Source organism: Ranitomeya imitator, chromosome 1 (assembly GCF_032444005.1).
Source record: "Ranitomeya imitator isolate aRanImi1 chromosome 1, aRanImi1.pri, whole genome shotgun sequence".
In the NCBI taxonomy this organism is placed as follows: domain Eukaryota; kingdom Metazoa; phylum Chordata; class Amphibia; order Anura; family Dendrobatidae; genus Ranitomeya; species Ranitomeya imitator.
The window spans coordinates 615,424,067-615,440,964 of NC_091282.1; the positions used below are offsets into that span (position 1 = coordinate 615,424,067).

The 16,898-nt window shown below is 40.7% G+C and overlaps 1 protein-coding gene across 1 annotated transcript in view; it reads left to right on the forward strand.

Moving 5' to 3' along the window:
* LOC138680347 (stromelysin-2-like) overlaps positions 1 to 16,513 on the forward strand; it is a 40,905-nt gene extending 24,392 nt beyond the window's left edge. The window contains exons 2-9 of the mRNA XM_069767873.1: positions 522 to 663; positions 2,432 to 2,582; positions 2,896 to 3,077; positions 4,395 to 4,629; positions 11,140 to 11,505; positions 11,649 to 11,815; positions 13,723 to 13,894; positions 16,266 to 16,513. Coding sequence (XP_069623974.1) covers positions 522 to 663; positions 2,432 to 2,582; positions 2,896 to 3,077; positions 4,395 to 4,629; positions 11,140 to 11,505; positions 11,649 to 11,815; positions 13,723 to 13,894; positions 16,266 to 16,513 — 1,663 coding nt within the window. The remainder of the gene's footprint in view (positions 1 to 521; positions 664 to 2,431; positions 2,583 to 2,895; positions 3,078 to 4,394; positions 4,630 to 11,139; positions 11,506 to 11,648; positions 11,816 to 13,722; positions 13,895 to 16,265) is intronic.
* The last annotated feature ends 385 nt before the right edge of the window (positions 16,514 to 16,898 follow it).

The following is a 16,898-nucleotide window of genomic DNA, read 5'->3' on the forward strand; positions in this document are numbered from 1 at the left end:
TCCTTAACAACAATTAAACCTTTTTCTTAGAACTGGGTGTTAGTGATTAAATTACGTTTTAATGCCAAGGAATGACTTTGGTTAAGTTTAGATTGCTATGAAAAGTGATCAGGTTAATCGCAAGAGAAATGCAAATTGCTGCTGTGAAAAGGGAAGCGGCAAACTTTGTGGAAGCTAACGTTTGTGTCAGTCTCAACTTTTGGCCACGAATGTATAAAATGTTGGTTGCAGAACTCCCCTTTAATTCTTGCTATCTCTATTATGCCCTGGAGTCCTAGGTAGTACAGTATGTTTCTGACATGTTCTTGGTGGGCTTGTTTTTTTGTACATTTTTGCACAAAGAATTGTAAGTACACAATACCTGTTTGGACAGGTTTAATGTTCAGCCAGGTTAGAAACGCAAGACCCTGACTGAGAGTGATCAGTGTGAGAGTCTACAGCGCAGGAATGGCCACAAGGTTTTGGCTGGTACATTTAGCCTGTGTTGCATTGCTGATCATTTTACCTTTCGGGTCCTTCAGACCAATTTCTGAAGAAATAGTAGATGACTCCAACGCCTCATCGGCAGAAATGAATGCAGCGGCCCCTCCTGTACTGCAGCCTCGTGGAAGAAAACCAGAAGCTCTGGCCCAAATCAGTTCAGAACAATTCAAACTTGCAGCGGTAAGAATTTTTTACATTTTGCTTTTCTAGCTGATTTATAAAATGTATATTGTGGAAAGCATGAGACATGGATGTAGGGGGCCACACTGCAAAGCTGAATATGTCCTAATCTTTTGAAATAACTCAATGATCAGTCCAAAATATTTTTTTTCTATTGCATCATATAGCCTCTGACATTGGATTTTCTTAGTGAGTACATCATCTTCATCAGGTCTGGTTTAATCCAGTTAACATATGCCTTTTTTTATTGTAAAAAAAGGTTGATAGATCCTCTTACCGACATCTCATGTACAGTCACAGTGGCTAATAAATGCAGTGAAAATAATAATAATAAAAAAGTTTAAATTCACAACCTTTTCTCTATTAATAAAAAAATAATAATACATATTTGGTGTTACTACTTCGGTAGAAGATCGATCTATCCTAATAGAAAAAACTAAACATCAAAATTATGTTTTTTTGGCCACCGCAACATTGCAATAAGAGGCTATCAAATATCGCATGTACCCCAAAATTATATTTATAAAAATGTCAGCTCAGGTTGCAAAAAATGCTTTCATATAGCCGCCAAAGTCGAACATATTATGACTCGAGTCTCGAAAAATGGTGACAATTGAAATGTTTTTTTTTTATTTTGTACTAATTTCCAACTTAATTTTTTGTTTAAAAAAAAAACCCCAAAAAAACCTGTGCATGTTTTGAGAATCATATTGTCAGGTCATTTTACTATAGTATATAAACGAACTTGGTAAAAAAAAAAATACTAAAAACTAATGTGGCATTGCACATTTTTTTGCTCTTTTGCCACACAAACTTTTTTCCCGACTTTCCAGTGTATTACATGATAAAATTAATTGAGTCATTCAAAAGTAAATTTAGTCATACAAAGTGTATTACATGATAAAATGAATGGAGTCATTCAAAAGTAAATTTGGTCATACAAAACCCCTCATACGACTATGAGGATGGATAAAAAAAAAAGTAAAGGGAGAAGCGGAAATAACGAAAACGACAAAATTGAAAAATAGTCATGTCTGGAAGGAGTTAATGCTGAGTTCAATTTACCTGCGGTGCAGATTTAAATTCTGCAGCATGTCTAGTTTTTCACACTTTACATTGGACATGCAGTGACTTGACTTGTGTTACATGTGAACTGCAGCTGTTGAGCGACGAACTGAACATGTGATGCTAATATTCCTTCATTATGGAATGTATAAACTGGGAAAGAAAAAGTGCAATAGGGTCTTATCCAATGACAATGGGGTGTCAGGAAAAGGGGAGATAAACTCACCTTGTTAGGTTGCTCAATGGCAACACATAACGGGCATATAAAACAGCTGTTGCACCGATACCAGTCAAGAGGATGACCATAGATACAGAGAGGAAGATGGAAGTATCACTCATGCGCTGCTGATATCCAAATATCAGTAAAATTAAAACAGGTTTTAAAAGTCAATGCATTAAAAGGTCGCGCAGGACCTCTTCATCAGGACAAAAGGTTTTGTCCTGATGAAGAGGTCCTGAATGACCTCGAGATGTGTTGACTTTAAAAACTTGTTTTAATATTACTGATATTCTGCTATCAGCAGCTCATGAGTGATGCCTCCGTCTTCCTCTCAATAGTCCTTCATAGCAGACATCCGCTATGATATAATAGTAAAGGCTGCAACTGATGATGCACATAATCGGTGCCGCTCCACTCTAGATAAGGTGTCGGAATATCCCTTTATGGTTGCATTCTATACCATATTTCTTTGTCACCCAACAGGACTACCTGATAGAGTTTGGTTACCTCCCTGATGAGAACTTTACAGATTATCTTGTTCCTGACATGCCATTTATCCCAGAGGACCAGTTGCCAGAAGAGTTCATCAGTGGACTGGAATGGTTCCAGAGACAGAATGGACTCACAGTCACCGGTAAGCAGCAAAAGCTACTGTGAAACCTTACTGAGATGAGTAACCAAAATTGCAGTAAAAACTGGACAATTTCTAAGGTTCACTTTTTGAATTTTGCCTTTAACTCTCTACTGAGAACATGTAGAATGCAGACAAGTGTCCTACACTAGCTTTGAAGGAGCAGTCAAGCTGCCTTTAACAGCAGCAACTTCCATTGCTGCTGTTTAACCGTTAAGATGCATGCATTTAGGCGAAGATTGCAGAAGATTTTTTTTTAATCTGATACATTCCAATGCAGAAAAAAAAGACACTGACTTTCCTTTGTTTTCTCTAGGTAGAGTGGATGATGAAACTAGTGATGCTATGAAGCTGCCCCGTTGTGGAAAGCATGAGCAGCGCATGTCTTATAATGTGGGCGCCAAGTGGAAAAAAGTTAGCCTAACTTACAAGATCATTAATACTACCGCTCTCTTACCCGACAAACTTGTCCGTGAAGAATTAATTAAAGCCTTGAAGGTATGAATAACTAATCATTATGGTTTATTTGGAATTACTAAGGTAGAGGTGAACTTTCCAAGGATATGTCATAACACCATGTTAATTGGAGGCCAACCCATTTCATTCCAAAGCCAAAGTGGCCCTTTTAGCTATTTCCTAGCATAGTTGGACAATCAAGTGAAAGTTATAGATCTCTTGAATTGTAGGCTTAGTAAAACAAAACTTGGGCTGTAGCCTGTTATGATCCGGTGACCTTGGAGCAGCATGAACACTTTCACTGGAGTAGGTGGTAACTATACTGACCGCAAATCCTTATCTTAACACCGCAACTAGAAGTTGCCGTGGGGTGTACCTAACAAACCCTAGACATCTCGTCACAGCTGGAGGACTAGATACCCCTATAGATGGAAATATAAATACTACCTTGCCTCAGAGCAGAACCCCAAAGGATAGGCAGCCCCCCACAAATATTGGCTGTGAGTAGGAGAGGAAAGACAAACACAGGCAGAAAACAGGATTTAGCACAAGAGGCCACTCTAGCTAAAATAGGAAAGGATAGAACAGAGTCCTGTGCGGTCAGTATTAAAAAACCCTTCCAAAAATATCCACAGCAGATTATACAAAAAATTCCTCCATCTAACTAAAGACGTGGAACGTATATCTGCAACTCCAGAGACTCCTACACTCAGAGCAGGAATACAATCAAAAAACAAGCACACAGCTTGTGTGCCATAGAAAAAAAAACAGACACTTATCTTTGCTGAATTGGCAGCTAAGCAGGAGAAGCCAGACAGAGATCCAACACTTCCCAAGAAACATTGACAACTGGAAAGGACTAATGAGTCCTGCAAACCTAAATACCCCAGTCAGAATTGCAATCAGCAGATACACCTGTCCAGGACTGCAGGCCAGGGACAACTGCATTACCACCTACAACCACCGGAGGGAGCCCAAAAGCAGAATTCACAACAGTAGCCCCTTCAGTTTGATCTTTTGGTTTCCTGTCCGACAGATCCTTACCAATCCTATATCCTAGATCTGATGCTATCACGTTTTCTAGGTTTTTCCAAAGGATTCTCTATAGGACTAAAACAAAAAAATCCAGAAAATGTGTGTACTGTATGTCGCTAATGTAACTATATAAGACACCATAAAGTATAAAAATGCAGTAAAAAGAAAAGTTTGTTCATTCACAGCACTAAACCACCAGGAATAACTAAATAAACCCATATTTGGAAAATTAGATCCATCAACAGCAGAATATTTGCAGTTTCATCTACAGAGTAGACATGTCCCCACTTATATTCTTAAATGTTATTACTGTTTTGTTTCTAGGTCTGGGAGAACGTGTCTCCTCTGAAATTTGTGGAAGTAGGTATCAATCAGACAGCTGACATCGATATGTTCTTTGTGTCTGGACAACACAACGATGGAGAACGGAATGCCTTTGATGGCCCTGGTCGTGTTCTTGGCCATGCCTTCATGCCCCCATTCAGCAAAACTAAGAAAGACTTAGATGGAGACTTACATCTAGATAATGACGAGAAGTGGTCAATTAATGAAAAAAAAGGTATCTATCTTTAAAAAAGTAAAATAAGCTTTATTGGCAGGACCATATACAGATTAGCATTGCCAAAGCAAGAGTAGGGATAGGAACTGTGAACGTTATGGATGGAAGCTGTTGAGATAGGGATAGCAACTGTGGGGCTGAAGGATACAGGCTGTCAGGACGGGGATAGGGACAGTGACTTTTAGAAAAAAGGTTGTTAAGACACGAACTGTAAATGTAATGATTAGAGACTGTTCAGACTGGGATATGGACTATGAAGGTGATGGCTAGAGTCTGTTTGGATAGCGACTGTAGTGTGATGTCTAGAAACTGTTAGGATGGAGACAGGGACTGTGGGGATGATGGATAGAGGTTGTTGAGATGTAGATAAGGACAGTGACTGTGATAGAAATAGGCTGTTGAGATAGGGACTGTAGGGGTGATGACTATAGGCTATTGGGATAGGGATAGAGACTTTGGAGGTGGAGGCTGTTGGGACTGGGATAGGGACTGTTGGGTGATGGCTAGTGGATGTCGGAATGGAGAAGGAGGCTGTGAGGGTGATGGCTAGAGGCTGTCTGAATGGGGATAGGGACAGTAGGGCATGGCAGATGGCTGAAGGCTGACTGGACAGGGATAATGTCCTTAGGGCTGAAGGATAGGAACTGTTGGAATGATGGATAGAGGTTGTTGGGACAAAGATAGGGCATGAGGCGGTGGGTGGTGGCTACAGAAGTCCATGACATATCATGTTTTCACAGTCTAGATCATGCACTCACATACTAGAATGCTACGTCCATCGTGCTTCCATCTTACCTCAGCAGCACATCTCCTCATGGAGCTGAATTCCGGGAAGAGATCGGAGAGTCTACTGAACTGTGTCCCTCATTTGGTGCAGTGTAATAGAAAGGTGGTCTCATCTTCCATGGCCTTTAAATAGCAGTGCAGCTACAGTCAATCTTTCCTGGTCTTGTATGTACAGTATGTGCAGGCTAGATTCAACAGCAATTACTCAACAATGTCCAACAATACTAGTTTGACACTTCATAACATGTAAACAACATATGGTGAACTCAGGAGGAATTAATCCCTGAGCCCAAGGAAGAGAACCAAAGGTTATCAAAATATGTCTAATTTTATTAACAAAAGGTTAAAAGAACAAAGGTATGATATATAAATTACAAAAAAATACCCAGGGGGAACACTGAAATAACACCCTACATCATATTACTTAAACGTATGCCAAAAAGCACAGCAAAAGTAAAAGTATGATGCTTATTGAGGTTAGCCAGTGCTATTCAAGACATTGCTGCAAGTGCCAAATATATGCGGTGGGAACTAAATAATCAACTAAATAGTGCCTTTAACTGGGCATACATAATAAACCAACCACATATGAATCACAAATCTCAAAGGATATTACCTGACAGTAGTGAGTCGCCGATATGTATAGGCATTGAGTTGGGTGATATCAGGTGTTTCCGTGCTCCCCTTGCGACCCGACGCGCGTTTCACCCTTAGCTTCTTCCGGGTTTATTATGTATGCCCAGTTAAAGGCACTGTTGATTATTTAGTTCCCACCGCATATATTTGGCACTTGCAGCAATGTCTTGAATAGCACTGGCTAACCTCAATAAGCATCATACTTTTACTTTTGCTGTGCTCTTAGGCATATATTTAAGTAATATGATGTAGGGTGTTATTTCAGTGTTCCCCCTGGGTATTTTGTTGTAATTTATGTACCGTACCTTTGTTCTTTTAACCTTTTGTTAATAAAATTAGACATATTTTGATAAACTTTGGTTCTCTTCCTTGGGCTCAGTGGTTAATTCCTCCTGAGTTCACCATATGTTGTTTAGATTCAACAGCATCCTGGGGATATTGAGGTTTCTTGGGTTAGGTAGTTTCTCCTGACATGGGGCCAGGTTTAGACTCTTGGTATATGATCATTTTCTGTGATGTGGGTATATCGTTCCTCATGGTGTGTAGAATATATCCTTTTGGGTTTATCTTATACACATGGTTGTGGAAGTGATGGAGTGCCTGCTGGGACCTCTTTTTATTGTTTAATGTATGACCATTTGTAGGAGGGGTGACAGCTTGAAGTGACCACTCGACACTAGGATTTGTGCTGATTGCATTTTGGTGGATGTCACGTACAGAAGCAGTTGATAGTGATCTGATTACGTTTTTCTGGTGACTGATGGCACCTAAATTTGTCAGTTTGATGTCAGTAATGGCATAATCTACCATATCCTTGCCTACTAAATCTAGTTAATGGCTTCCTAGAGAGTCTCTTGGTGTGGTTATAAGGTGCAGTGGGTACGGAAAGTATTCAGACTCCTTTAAATTTTTCACTTTTTGTTTCATTGCAGCCATTTGGTAATTTCCAAAAAGTTTATTTTTTTCTCATTAATGTACACTCTGCACCCCATCTTGACTGAAAAAAAAAACAGAAATGTAGAAATTCTTGCAAATTTATTAAAAAACAAAAACTGAAATATCACATGACCATAACAGACCCTTTGCTCATTATTGAGTAGAAGCACCCTTTTGAGCTGGTACAGCCATGAGTCTTCTTGGGAATGATGCAACACATTTTTCACACCTGGATTTGGGGATCCTCTGCCATTCTTCCTTGCAGATCCTCTCCAGTTCCATTAGGTTGGATGGTGAATGTTGGTGGACAGCCATTTTCAGGTCTCTCCAGAGATGCTTAATTGGGTTTAGGTCAGGGCTCTGGCTGGGCCAGTCAAGAATGGTCCCAGAGTTTTTCTGAAGCCAATCCTTTGTAATTCTAGCTGTGTGCTTAGGGTCATTGTCTTGTTGGAAGTTTAACCTTTGGCCAAGTCTGAGCTCTAGAGCACTCTGGAAGAGATTTTTATACAGGATATCTCTGTACTTAGCTGCATTCATGTTTCCTTCAATAACAACCAGTCGTCCTGTCAATGCAGGTGAAAAACACCCCCATAGCATGATACTGCCACCACTATGTTTCACTGTTGGGATTGTATTGGGCAGGTAATGAGCAGTGCCTGGTTTTATCCACACATACCGCTTGGAATTATCACCCAAAAGGTCTATCTTCATCTCATCTAGAAATATAATGCACGTCACTCTGTAACCGGGAGGTGCTCAGAGAGGGATACCACTCCCTTATCATGTACAAATCAAAAAGATCCGGCACTCATTAAATGTCTGCAAATTAGATTTATTCCAATGCAATCCCAAATTCATTTATAACGTTTCGGTCTGTAACTTAGACCTTCCTCAGACACATTGCTGCATGGTGAAAAGCATCAAATGTGATCTGCGTGTGGTAAAGGATAAGCTCCTACTGGTAATAGCACTATTACCAGTAGGAGCTTATCCTTTACCACACGCTGATCACATTTGATGCTTTTCACCCTGCAGCAATGTGTCTGAGGAAGGTCTAAGTTACAGACCGAAACGTTATAAATGAATTTGGGATTGCATTGGAATAAATCTAATTTGCAGACATTTAATGAGTGCCGGATCTTTTTGGTTTGTAGCTTCATCTGATCAGACCAGAGAATTTTATTTCTCATAGTCTGGGAGTCCTTCATGTGTTTTTTAGCAAACTCTATGCGGTCTTATATAGACAGATGTGTACCTTTCCAAATCAAGTCCTATCAGTTTAATTAAACACAGCTGGACTCCAATGAAGGAGTAGAACCATCTCAAAGAGGATCACAAGGAAATGCACGGCATGTGTCTGAGCAAAAGGTCTGAATACTTATGACCATGTGAGATTTCGTTTTTTCTTTTTTAATAAATTCGCAAAAATGTCTACATTTCTGTTTTTCTAAGTCAACATGAGGTTCAGAATGTACATTATTAATGTGAAAAAATTTAAAGGGGTCTGAATACTTTCCATACCAACTGTATATGATGTCCTAAACTTGTTAAGATTTCCATCACTACCAAACAGATTGAACTTGGATTCATCTGACCACAACTCCTTAGACCAATCTTACTCTCTCCATTGGTGGTGTTCTTTTGGCAAACTCAAATTGGACCTTCCGGTTCTTTGCAGATATGAATGGTTTCTTGACTGGAACTTGTGCATTCAACCCTACAGCTCTTAGCTGTCGCACCACAGATGGTGACTCACTTTGACCCCATATTCTTCAATCATTTCGTGTGAAGTTTGCACAGCACTTTTATGGACTTCAGATACTGACTTTTTCTTAATAATGTGATCAACTTTGGAGGAAGTTTTCCATGGTCGTCCATTTCTAGGTTTGTCAGCTGTTCCATAACCTTCTTTTTCTTTATTATACATGACACTTGTCTCTGAAAACAGATGAATTCCATAATTCCCTCTTTTTGGCTTTTGACTGACTTCACTCTCAGAATAATAAGCTTCCAGACATGTGGTGATAAATTTGGCTTTGTCTTTTGGCATATTTTGAACTTAAAAACACACAAACAAAAAAATTCGCCTACCCATGATTACCCAAAAATTTGACTATCCATGGCAAAATATGCAAAACATTTGGCCCAGCAAATGTTAAAAACTAACACATAAAGGAATAAAACAATGTCAAACACAATTTTCATCTTTATGACTGACTCACAAAAACCAGACCGAAGTAATCACACTTAAAAAAAAAAAAAAAAAAAAGAAGCTAATCTTTTGGTTGCTACTGTAGTATAAACAGTCTCTAGTAGGCACTACAGGGCTATTAGCCTACCTACCCATGGAGGTTGGCACCCTAAACATTCGACATTTGGCTGTCCCTGTTAACCCTGGTGTTCCCTAAAGTAAATACTCACAGTTAAAATAACACATACACACAAATAACGTGATTGCTAGATTAGTTCTCTTAGACCTTTTGGCAGATAGATTTGTAAATATTTGTTGATAATTGATAGTTGGAAAATAAATCTATCATTGAACTAGTTATACCAGCTAGGAATATCACACAAAGTGATTTAAATAGATGAATGGTAAAATTGTCTATATAGTGATGCAAAGTGCACTCATGCATAACTGTTCATAGCAGATTCCATATATTGGAGAAAAAGATGTAGGGAGATCTCTTAGATGAATCTTGATGTTAATCTGTCAGGCCCCTATTGTCCCCTTATTACACTTATACAAGGTGCTACAGTTGTGCTCAAAAGTTTACATACCCCAGCAGAATTTTTACTTTCATGGCCTTTTTTTTCCAGAGAATATGAATGATAACACCAAAACTTTTTCTCCATTCATGGTTAGTGGTTAAGCCATTTATTGTCAAACTACTGTGTTTTCTCTTTTTAAATCATAATGACAACCCAAAACATCCAAATGCCCCTATTCAAAAGTTCACATACCTCGTTTCTTAATACCATGTATTGCCCGTTCTAACATCAATGACAGCTTGAAGTCTTTTGTGGTAGTTGTGGATGAGGTTTTTTATTTTCTCAGATGGTAAAGCTGCCCACTCTTTTTTGGAAAAAGCCTCCAGTTCCTTAAAATTCCTGGGCTACCTAGCATGAACTGTACGCTTGAGATCTCCCCAGAGTGGCTCAATGATATTGAGGTGAGGAGACTGAAATGGCCACTCCAGAAGCTTCACTTTGTTTTGCTGTAGCTAATGACAAGTCGACTTGTCCTTGTGTTTTGGATCGTTGTCATGTTGGAACGTCCAAGTACATCCCATGCGCAGTTTCCGAGATGATGAGTGCAAATTTGCCTCCAGTATTTGCTGATAACGTGCTGCATTCATCTTTACTTCAACTTTGACCAAGTTTTCTGTGCTTTTGTAGCTCACACATCCCCAAAACATCAGCGATCCACCTCCATGCTTTACAGTAGGAATGGTGTTCCTTTCATCATAGGCCTTTTTGACCTCTCTCCAAATGTAATGTTTATGGTTGTGGACAAAAAGTTCAATTTTGGTCTCATCACTCCAAGTTACCTCGTTCCAGAAGTTTTGAGGCTTGTCTCTGTGCTGTTTTGCATATTGTAGGTGAGATACTTTTTGGCATTTGCGCAGTAATGGCTTTCTTCTGGCAACTCAACCATGCAGCCTATTTTTCTTCAAGTGCCTCCTTACTGTGCATCTCAAAACAGCCACACCACTAGTTTTCAGAGAGTCCAGTGTTTCAGCTGATGTTATTTGTGGGTTTTTCTTTGTATCCTGAAAATTTTTACTGGCAGTTGTGGACATTTTTGTTGGTCTACCTGACCGTGGTTTTATTTTACAGAGTCCCTGATTTTCAATTTGTTATTTACATTTTGAATGTTCCTGACTGGCATTATCAATTCCTTGGATATTTTTTTGTATCCCTTTCCTGTTTTTTTACAGGTAACTACCTTTTCCCTTAGATCCATTGACAATTCTTTTGCTTTCCCCATGAATTACAATCCAGAAACGTCAGTGGCTGGATGAAAGTTGCAAGAGTCTGTCTGGATCCCAGAAACTCACTCAGCTTTTATGCACACACACTAATTACAAACAAACAGGTCACAGGTGAGGATGTTACCATGTTCACATTTTAAGTTCTATGCTGTTTTAGGTGTGAACCTCCTTCAAGCGGCTGCCCATGAACTTGGACATTCGTTGGGGCTGGATCACTCCACAATTTCCGAAGCCCTAATGGCACCAACCTACAAAGGCTACAAGCCATTGTTCCAGCTCCACCAGGATGATATAGAAGCGATCCAAGCTCTGTATGGAAAGCCTTCAACGAAAACCGATGCCAGTTCATCTTCCGCGTCATCAGGAGGTGCCTCAAAAGCTGTGACACCCAGTGTCACTTCTAACTCCAAGGTTACAGAAGACAAAAAAGACCCCAAAAAACAAACTATTGTCAATTTATGTAGTGAGGAACCGATAGACACTTTTGTGTCTACCATGGATGGATCCATTTACTTATTCAAAGGTAAGTCTGGGTCAAATCTCATGTGTCTCGTAGAGTATTGTCACTTCCAGTGAAGCCACCAGATCTATATGTGAAATATACCCCACACTCTCGGAACTTGGCACAGGGCAGTCATGCTCAATAAGACTCTTTATAACTTGCAGGGGAATATTTCTGGGATCTAAGCCATGGAAAGCTACCGATGTCCCCAAAGAAGAAATACCCACAACTGATTTCTGCAAAATGGAAAGAGCTTCCATCGTCGATCGATGCAGCAGTTAGGATGCAAAACCCAACGGCAAAGCAAGATGGGAAAATCTTCTTTTTCAAGGTATTTTAATTATTGTTTGGTAATCTTTCAAAACTTTGAAATATTATAGAGGTTTCGAACTCTCAATTAATTTTTTTGAAACTGAAAAAAATCAACCTTGGCCTCATCCAAATGCCAGTTTTTTTTAGTTTTTTTTTCATACGAGTGAAACAAAATGAGACCTAAGAGAAGGCATTGGATTTCGTAAGGCAGTGGTTAAAGTCCAGGAAGTGCGGATCGCTGGGGTCTCATCAATCAGACTTCCAGAAATCAGCTAGTTGTCACTTGTCTTATGGTTTTTAGGAAACTCTCTTTTTTTTGGGTTGTCTGATACAAAGCTAAAATAATCCACACTTATTAAAAAAAATATATCAGCCCTGTGATCCTTTTGCAACACACATCATTGCCTAGGTCATCAACAGATGTCAGGTTGGGAGCTTGTCTATGCCTATAAGACCACATACACACATACATTTTATCACTGACTCCGAACGCAGACCAGTCACAGGTCTCCTGACCCAAACTTGACAAGTCATATTGTATGAGATTGTAACATTTGGGTAAGAACACTGCGTGGCCAGCAAAGTATTGCTTGGTAAATATGAGACACGTACACCCCTGGACATTATGTTGCATCACATCGGGCATCAAGACTTTGTATAATGTCCTGTTAAGCAATGTACTCATACAAAGAGTAGAATAGATACATTCTTTGAAGCCATTATGCAAGTTACCAGATAACGAGTGCACAACCTTGATCTTGTGATTGACCACATACAGCTGACCAGTCCAGCCATGTCCATGTTTGCTCAGGAAAATAATTAACCTTTCAATAAATGTACGGTATCTATATACTTTGAGTTACATGTGACTCAGAGTAATACTGACCAATCAGATTGTTTTTCACTTGGGTAATGTTGGATAGCGATCATAAATACAACCAATTTTGAAATTTACTGCTCATTAATATCTCAAGAATGGCAGAAAATTTTAACGCTTTTTTTTTTTTTGCTTACACCTCATTGCCTTGGATACTGACCACCTCTGTTAGACAGCAGAATAATACTTACAAGCTCTTTTACAAGCACTGTTTTGAAGCTGGCCAGCATTACTGGAGCGCACTATTAGCTCCTAATCCTGGGCAGCTTACAAGCTAGGTGGCAGCGGACATCTGTCTCCTAGGCAACAAGCTGTAAACAAAAGAAAAGTGTGAATATCTCAAGAAATTATTGCAAATTTTAATAAGCGATGAATTGGAAAAGTAGCTTTATTTGACAGTACCCATTTATGAAGATGTGAATTGTAGGCATTTAATGCTCTTTGCTCAAATCTAATGATAGGCAAGATAAAAGACAAGGGAGTGAACTTGTGTAAGACTAATTTATAACTGTCAACTGGAGACAGTGAGCTAGGGGTTTATATAGTGTGAAGGTCAGCCCAAAGCTCAGAATGGAGCTAGTAAAAAACCATGTTCAGAAAGTAACCCCCATGCTCACTGCCTGTACAGCTCAAGTCCCAGAATATTAAACAATTAAAAGAAGGTAAAAAAATAAAAACCAGTCTAATTCAAAACTCCAGCTAACTCCAATCTATAATTTTCTTATTTTTTCTTAATAAGCTTTGGGTCAGGCCTATATAAAATGAAGACAATCTAGGGCTATCTGCCATATTGGTATGATACACGTGTTCACAGGTAAAGGAGAATTATTTTTCTTGACGAGGTTCATAGTAATCCTAAGGTGTCTAATACTATGTAACATACAGAATATGAAAAATGTGAAATCCGTCCTGTTTTTGTAGCATCTATGTAGAAAATGTGTGACTTTATGGACTGCAGTACAGACATGGGAACACATACAAAGACATAGCTAACGTTTAGGATTTGCTTTTATTTCAATTCTTTGTTTTTTTTTTGTTTTTTTTTACAGGGAGACCGATACTGGAAATATGACAATGATAAAATAGAACCTGGCTATCCAAAGCTGATAAAAGAAGGATTTCCAGGGATTCCTAACAGTGTTGATGCTGCATTCACCCAGCCTGCGATCATAGCAAAAGGAAACAAAGTTATTCGGGAGGAGAGAATATTCTTCATTAAAGGTAAGATGACTTATGCTTATAGGTGGACACCTCTATAGGTACCGTCACACATAGCGACGCTGCAGCGATACCGACAACGATCCGGATCGCTGCAGCGTCGCTGTTTGGTCGCTGGAGAGCTGTCACACAGACAGCTCTCCAGCGACCAACGATCCCGAGGTCCCCGGTAACCAGGGTAAACATCGGGTAACTAAGCGCAGGGCCGCGCTTAGTAACCCGATGTTTACCCTGGTTACCATCCTAAAAAGGAAAAAAACAAACGCTACATACTTACCTTCCGCTGTCTGTCCTCGGCGCTCTGCTTCTCTGGTCTGGCTGTGAGCGCCGGGCAGCCAGAAAGCAGAGCGGTGACGTCACCGCTCTGCTTTCCGGCTGACCGACGCTCACAGCCAGAGCAGGAGGAGAGCAGAGCACAGCGCTGGAGGACAGACAGCGGTAGGTAAGTATGTAGTGTTTGTTTTTTTACTTTTAGGATGGTAACCAGGGTAAACATCGGGTTACTAAGCGCGGCCCTGCGCTTAGTTACCCGATGTTTACCCTGGTTGCCAGCGAAGACATCGCTGAATCGGTGTCACACACGCCGATTCAGCGATGTCTATGGGGAGTCCAGCGACGAAATAAAGTTCTGGACTTTCTTCCCCGACCAGCGATCTCCCAGCAGGATCCTGATCGCTGCTGCCTGTCACACTGGACGATATCGCTAGCGAGGACGCTGCAACGTCACGGATCGCTAGCGATATCGTCTAGTGTGACAGTACCTTTAACATGGCTTCCATGGACAGGCTTTGCACTAATAGCTCCATCTAGCAGGTCCCAGGAGAAACCTGTCCTTCACCCTTTAACCCTTGCACAGGGATCGGGACTTAAGGTACCGTCACACTAGACGATATCGCTAGCGATCCGTGACGTTGCAGCGTCCTCGCTAGCGATATCGTCCAGTGTGACAGGCAGCAGCGATCAGGCCCCTGCTGTGCTGTCGCCGGTCGGGGAAGAAAGTCCAGAACTTTATTTCGTCGCTGGACTCCCCGCAGACATCGCTGAATCGGCGTGTGTGACACCGATTCAGCAATGTCTTCACTGGTAACCAGGGTAAACATCGGGTAACTAAGCGCAGGGTCACACTTAGTAACCCGATGTTTACCCTGGTTACCATCCTAAAAGTAAAAAAAACAAACACTACATACTTACCTACAGCCGTCTGTCCTCCAGCGCTGTGCTCTGCTCTCCTCCTGTACTGTCTGTGAGCGTCGGTCAGCCGGAAAGCAGAGCGGTGACGTCACCGCTCTGCTTTCCGGCCGCTGTGCTCACAGCCAGTACGGGAGGAGTGCAGAGCACAGCGCTGGAGGACAGACGGCTGTAGGTAAGTATGTAGTGTTTGTTTTTTTTACTTTTAGGATGGTAACCAGGGTAAACATCGGGTTACTAAGTGCTGCCCTGCGCTTAGTTACCCGATGTTTACCCTGGTTACCGGCATCGTTGGTCGCTGGAGAGCGGTCTGTGTCACAGCTCTCCAGCGACCAAATAGCGACACTGCAGCGATCCGGATCGTTGTCGGTATCGCTGCAGCGTCGCTAAGTCTGACGGTACCTTTATACAGGCAGCCCTGGTTTGAGTTCACAGAATTGCTAATTGGTGGAGTGGGCTGACAGAGGATGGTCAGAAAGCTGCTTCAGGATCACGAGTTGTAAGATGAACTTATAACTGGAAGCACAGAGCTAGGAGTTCATATAGTCTGAAGCCCAACCCAAGGCTTACAGAGCACAGTAAATTAGAAACCTGTTCAGGAATTAACCCCCAAGAGCCACCACAAATGTCAGTATGTTAACCAGAACTGCTGCATTTTCACCACAGGCTGCAGCAACGAAAGTACCTCGCCACCCAGTGACAGGAGTTGAAAGAGAGGGGCGGGAGGACAGACATGGATATTACAGTAGCCTAATCTGTTAGCTGTAGAAGGGTGTAGCATCTCTTGTTCTGGAGGACCCTGCAATACCTGGACAGTCCATCATAGTCACTGAGTGGTATCAGTGCCTCATCTCCTCTGTGGTGGTGCTGAAGAAGGTACCAGAAACCTTTATTATGAGGGTTGTCCCATCAACAGCATATATCACTTTTCCACAGGATAAGTGATGAACATAGAATAGCTGGGGAAATCTGGCAGATTCTGAAAATGGATGGCTAAGGTTTTGGTGTAAAAAAATGGTAGTGAGCAAGTCAGACTACACCAGTGAATGGATCAGTGGTTGAACATGCTCAGTACTATTACACTCACAAGGGACTTTTGGACTCTAGCAATCCTACATTTACCAACTATCGCTTTATGTTCTACTCATAATACCTGATATCACAAAAATATACCTTTAATCTTAAGGGAAGAAATTCTTCCTGTATGACCCGGTGGCCGGCAACAGCTCAAGTCCACAGATGCTACAAGATGACTGGTTTGGGGTAAAGCTTCCCATTACTGCAGCTCTCAGTCTGAAGAATGAGATGTATCTCATCGGGAAAAAAAAGTTCCAGAAGATCCTTCTACTCACTTACTCACAGAACCGGGTCTACGGCAACATTCATCAAGCTAAGAATCTCGATCAGTTGATAGTGTGTGACACTACTAAGTAAAACCAAGTTTCTGGGGTATAATTTTCATTATCTACTATTATTCATGCAATTGTTAATATTTGTTTTAATTTTTTCCTAAAAATTATCAAATACAAAGCAAAGTTATCATCCTACGAGAAAAAAGTAAAACCTGTTAATAAAATGTTTTTAAAAAAACCTCTGGTAGAGTATTCCTTAGCTGTGTTTGTATCTAAAACATGTATGTCCTATCTTCCATAGGAAATGGCATTTGAATCATTTGTCTCTCCAAGCAGCATATATTCTAAGGGGAGTAAAGCTAGGAGAGTCCCTGGTGGAGGAGGATCTGGGTTTACTTGTATATCAGACTAAATAACAACATGCTGCAGGATATTTTCATGTATGGACCAGTCATGGACTCACAGGA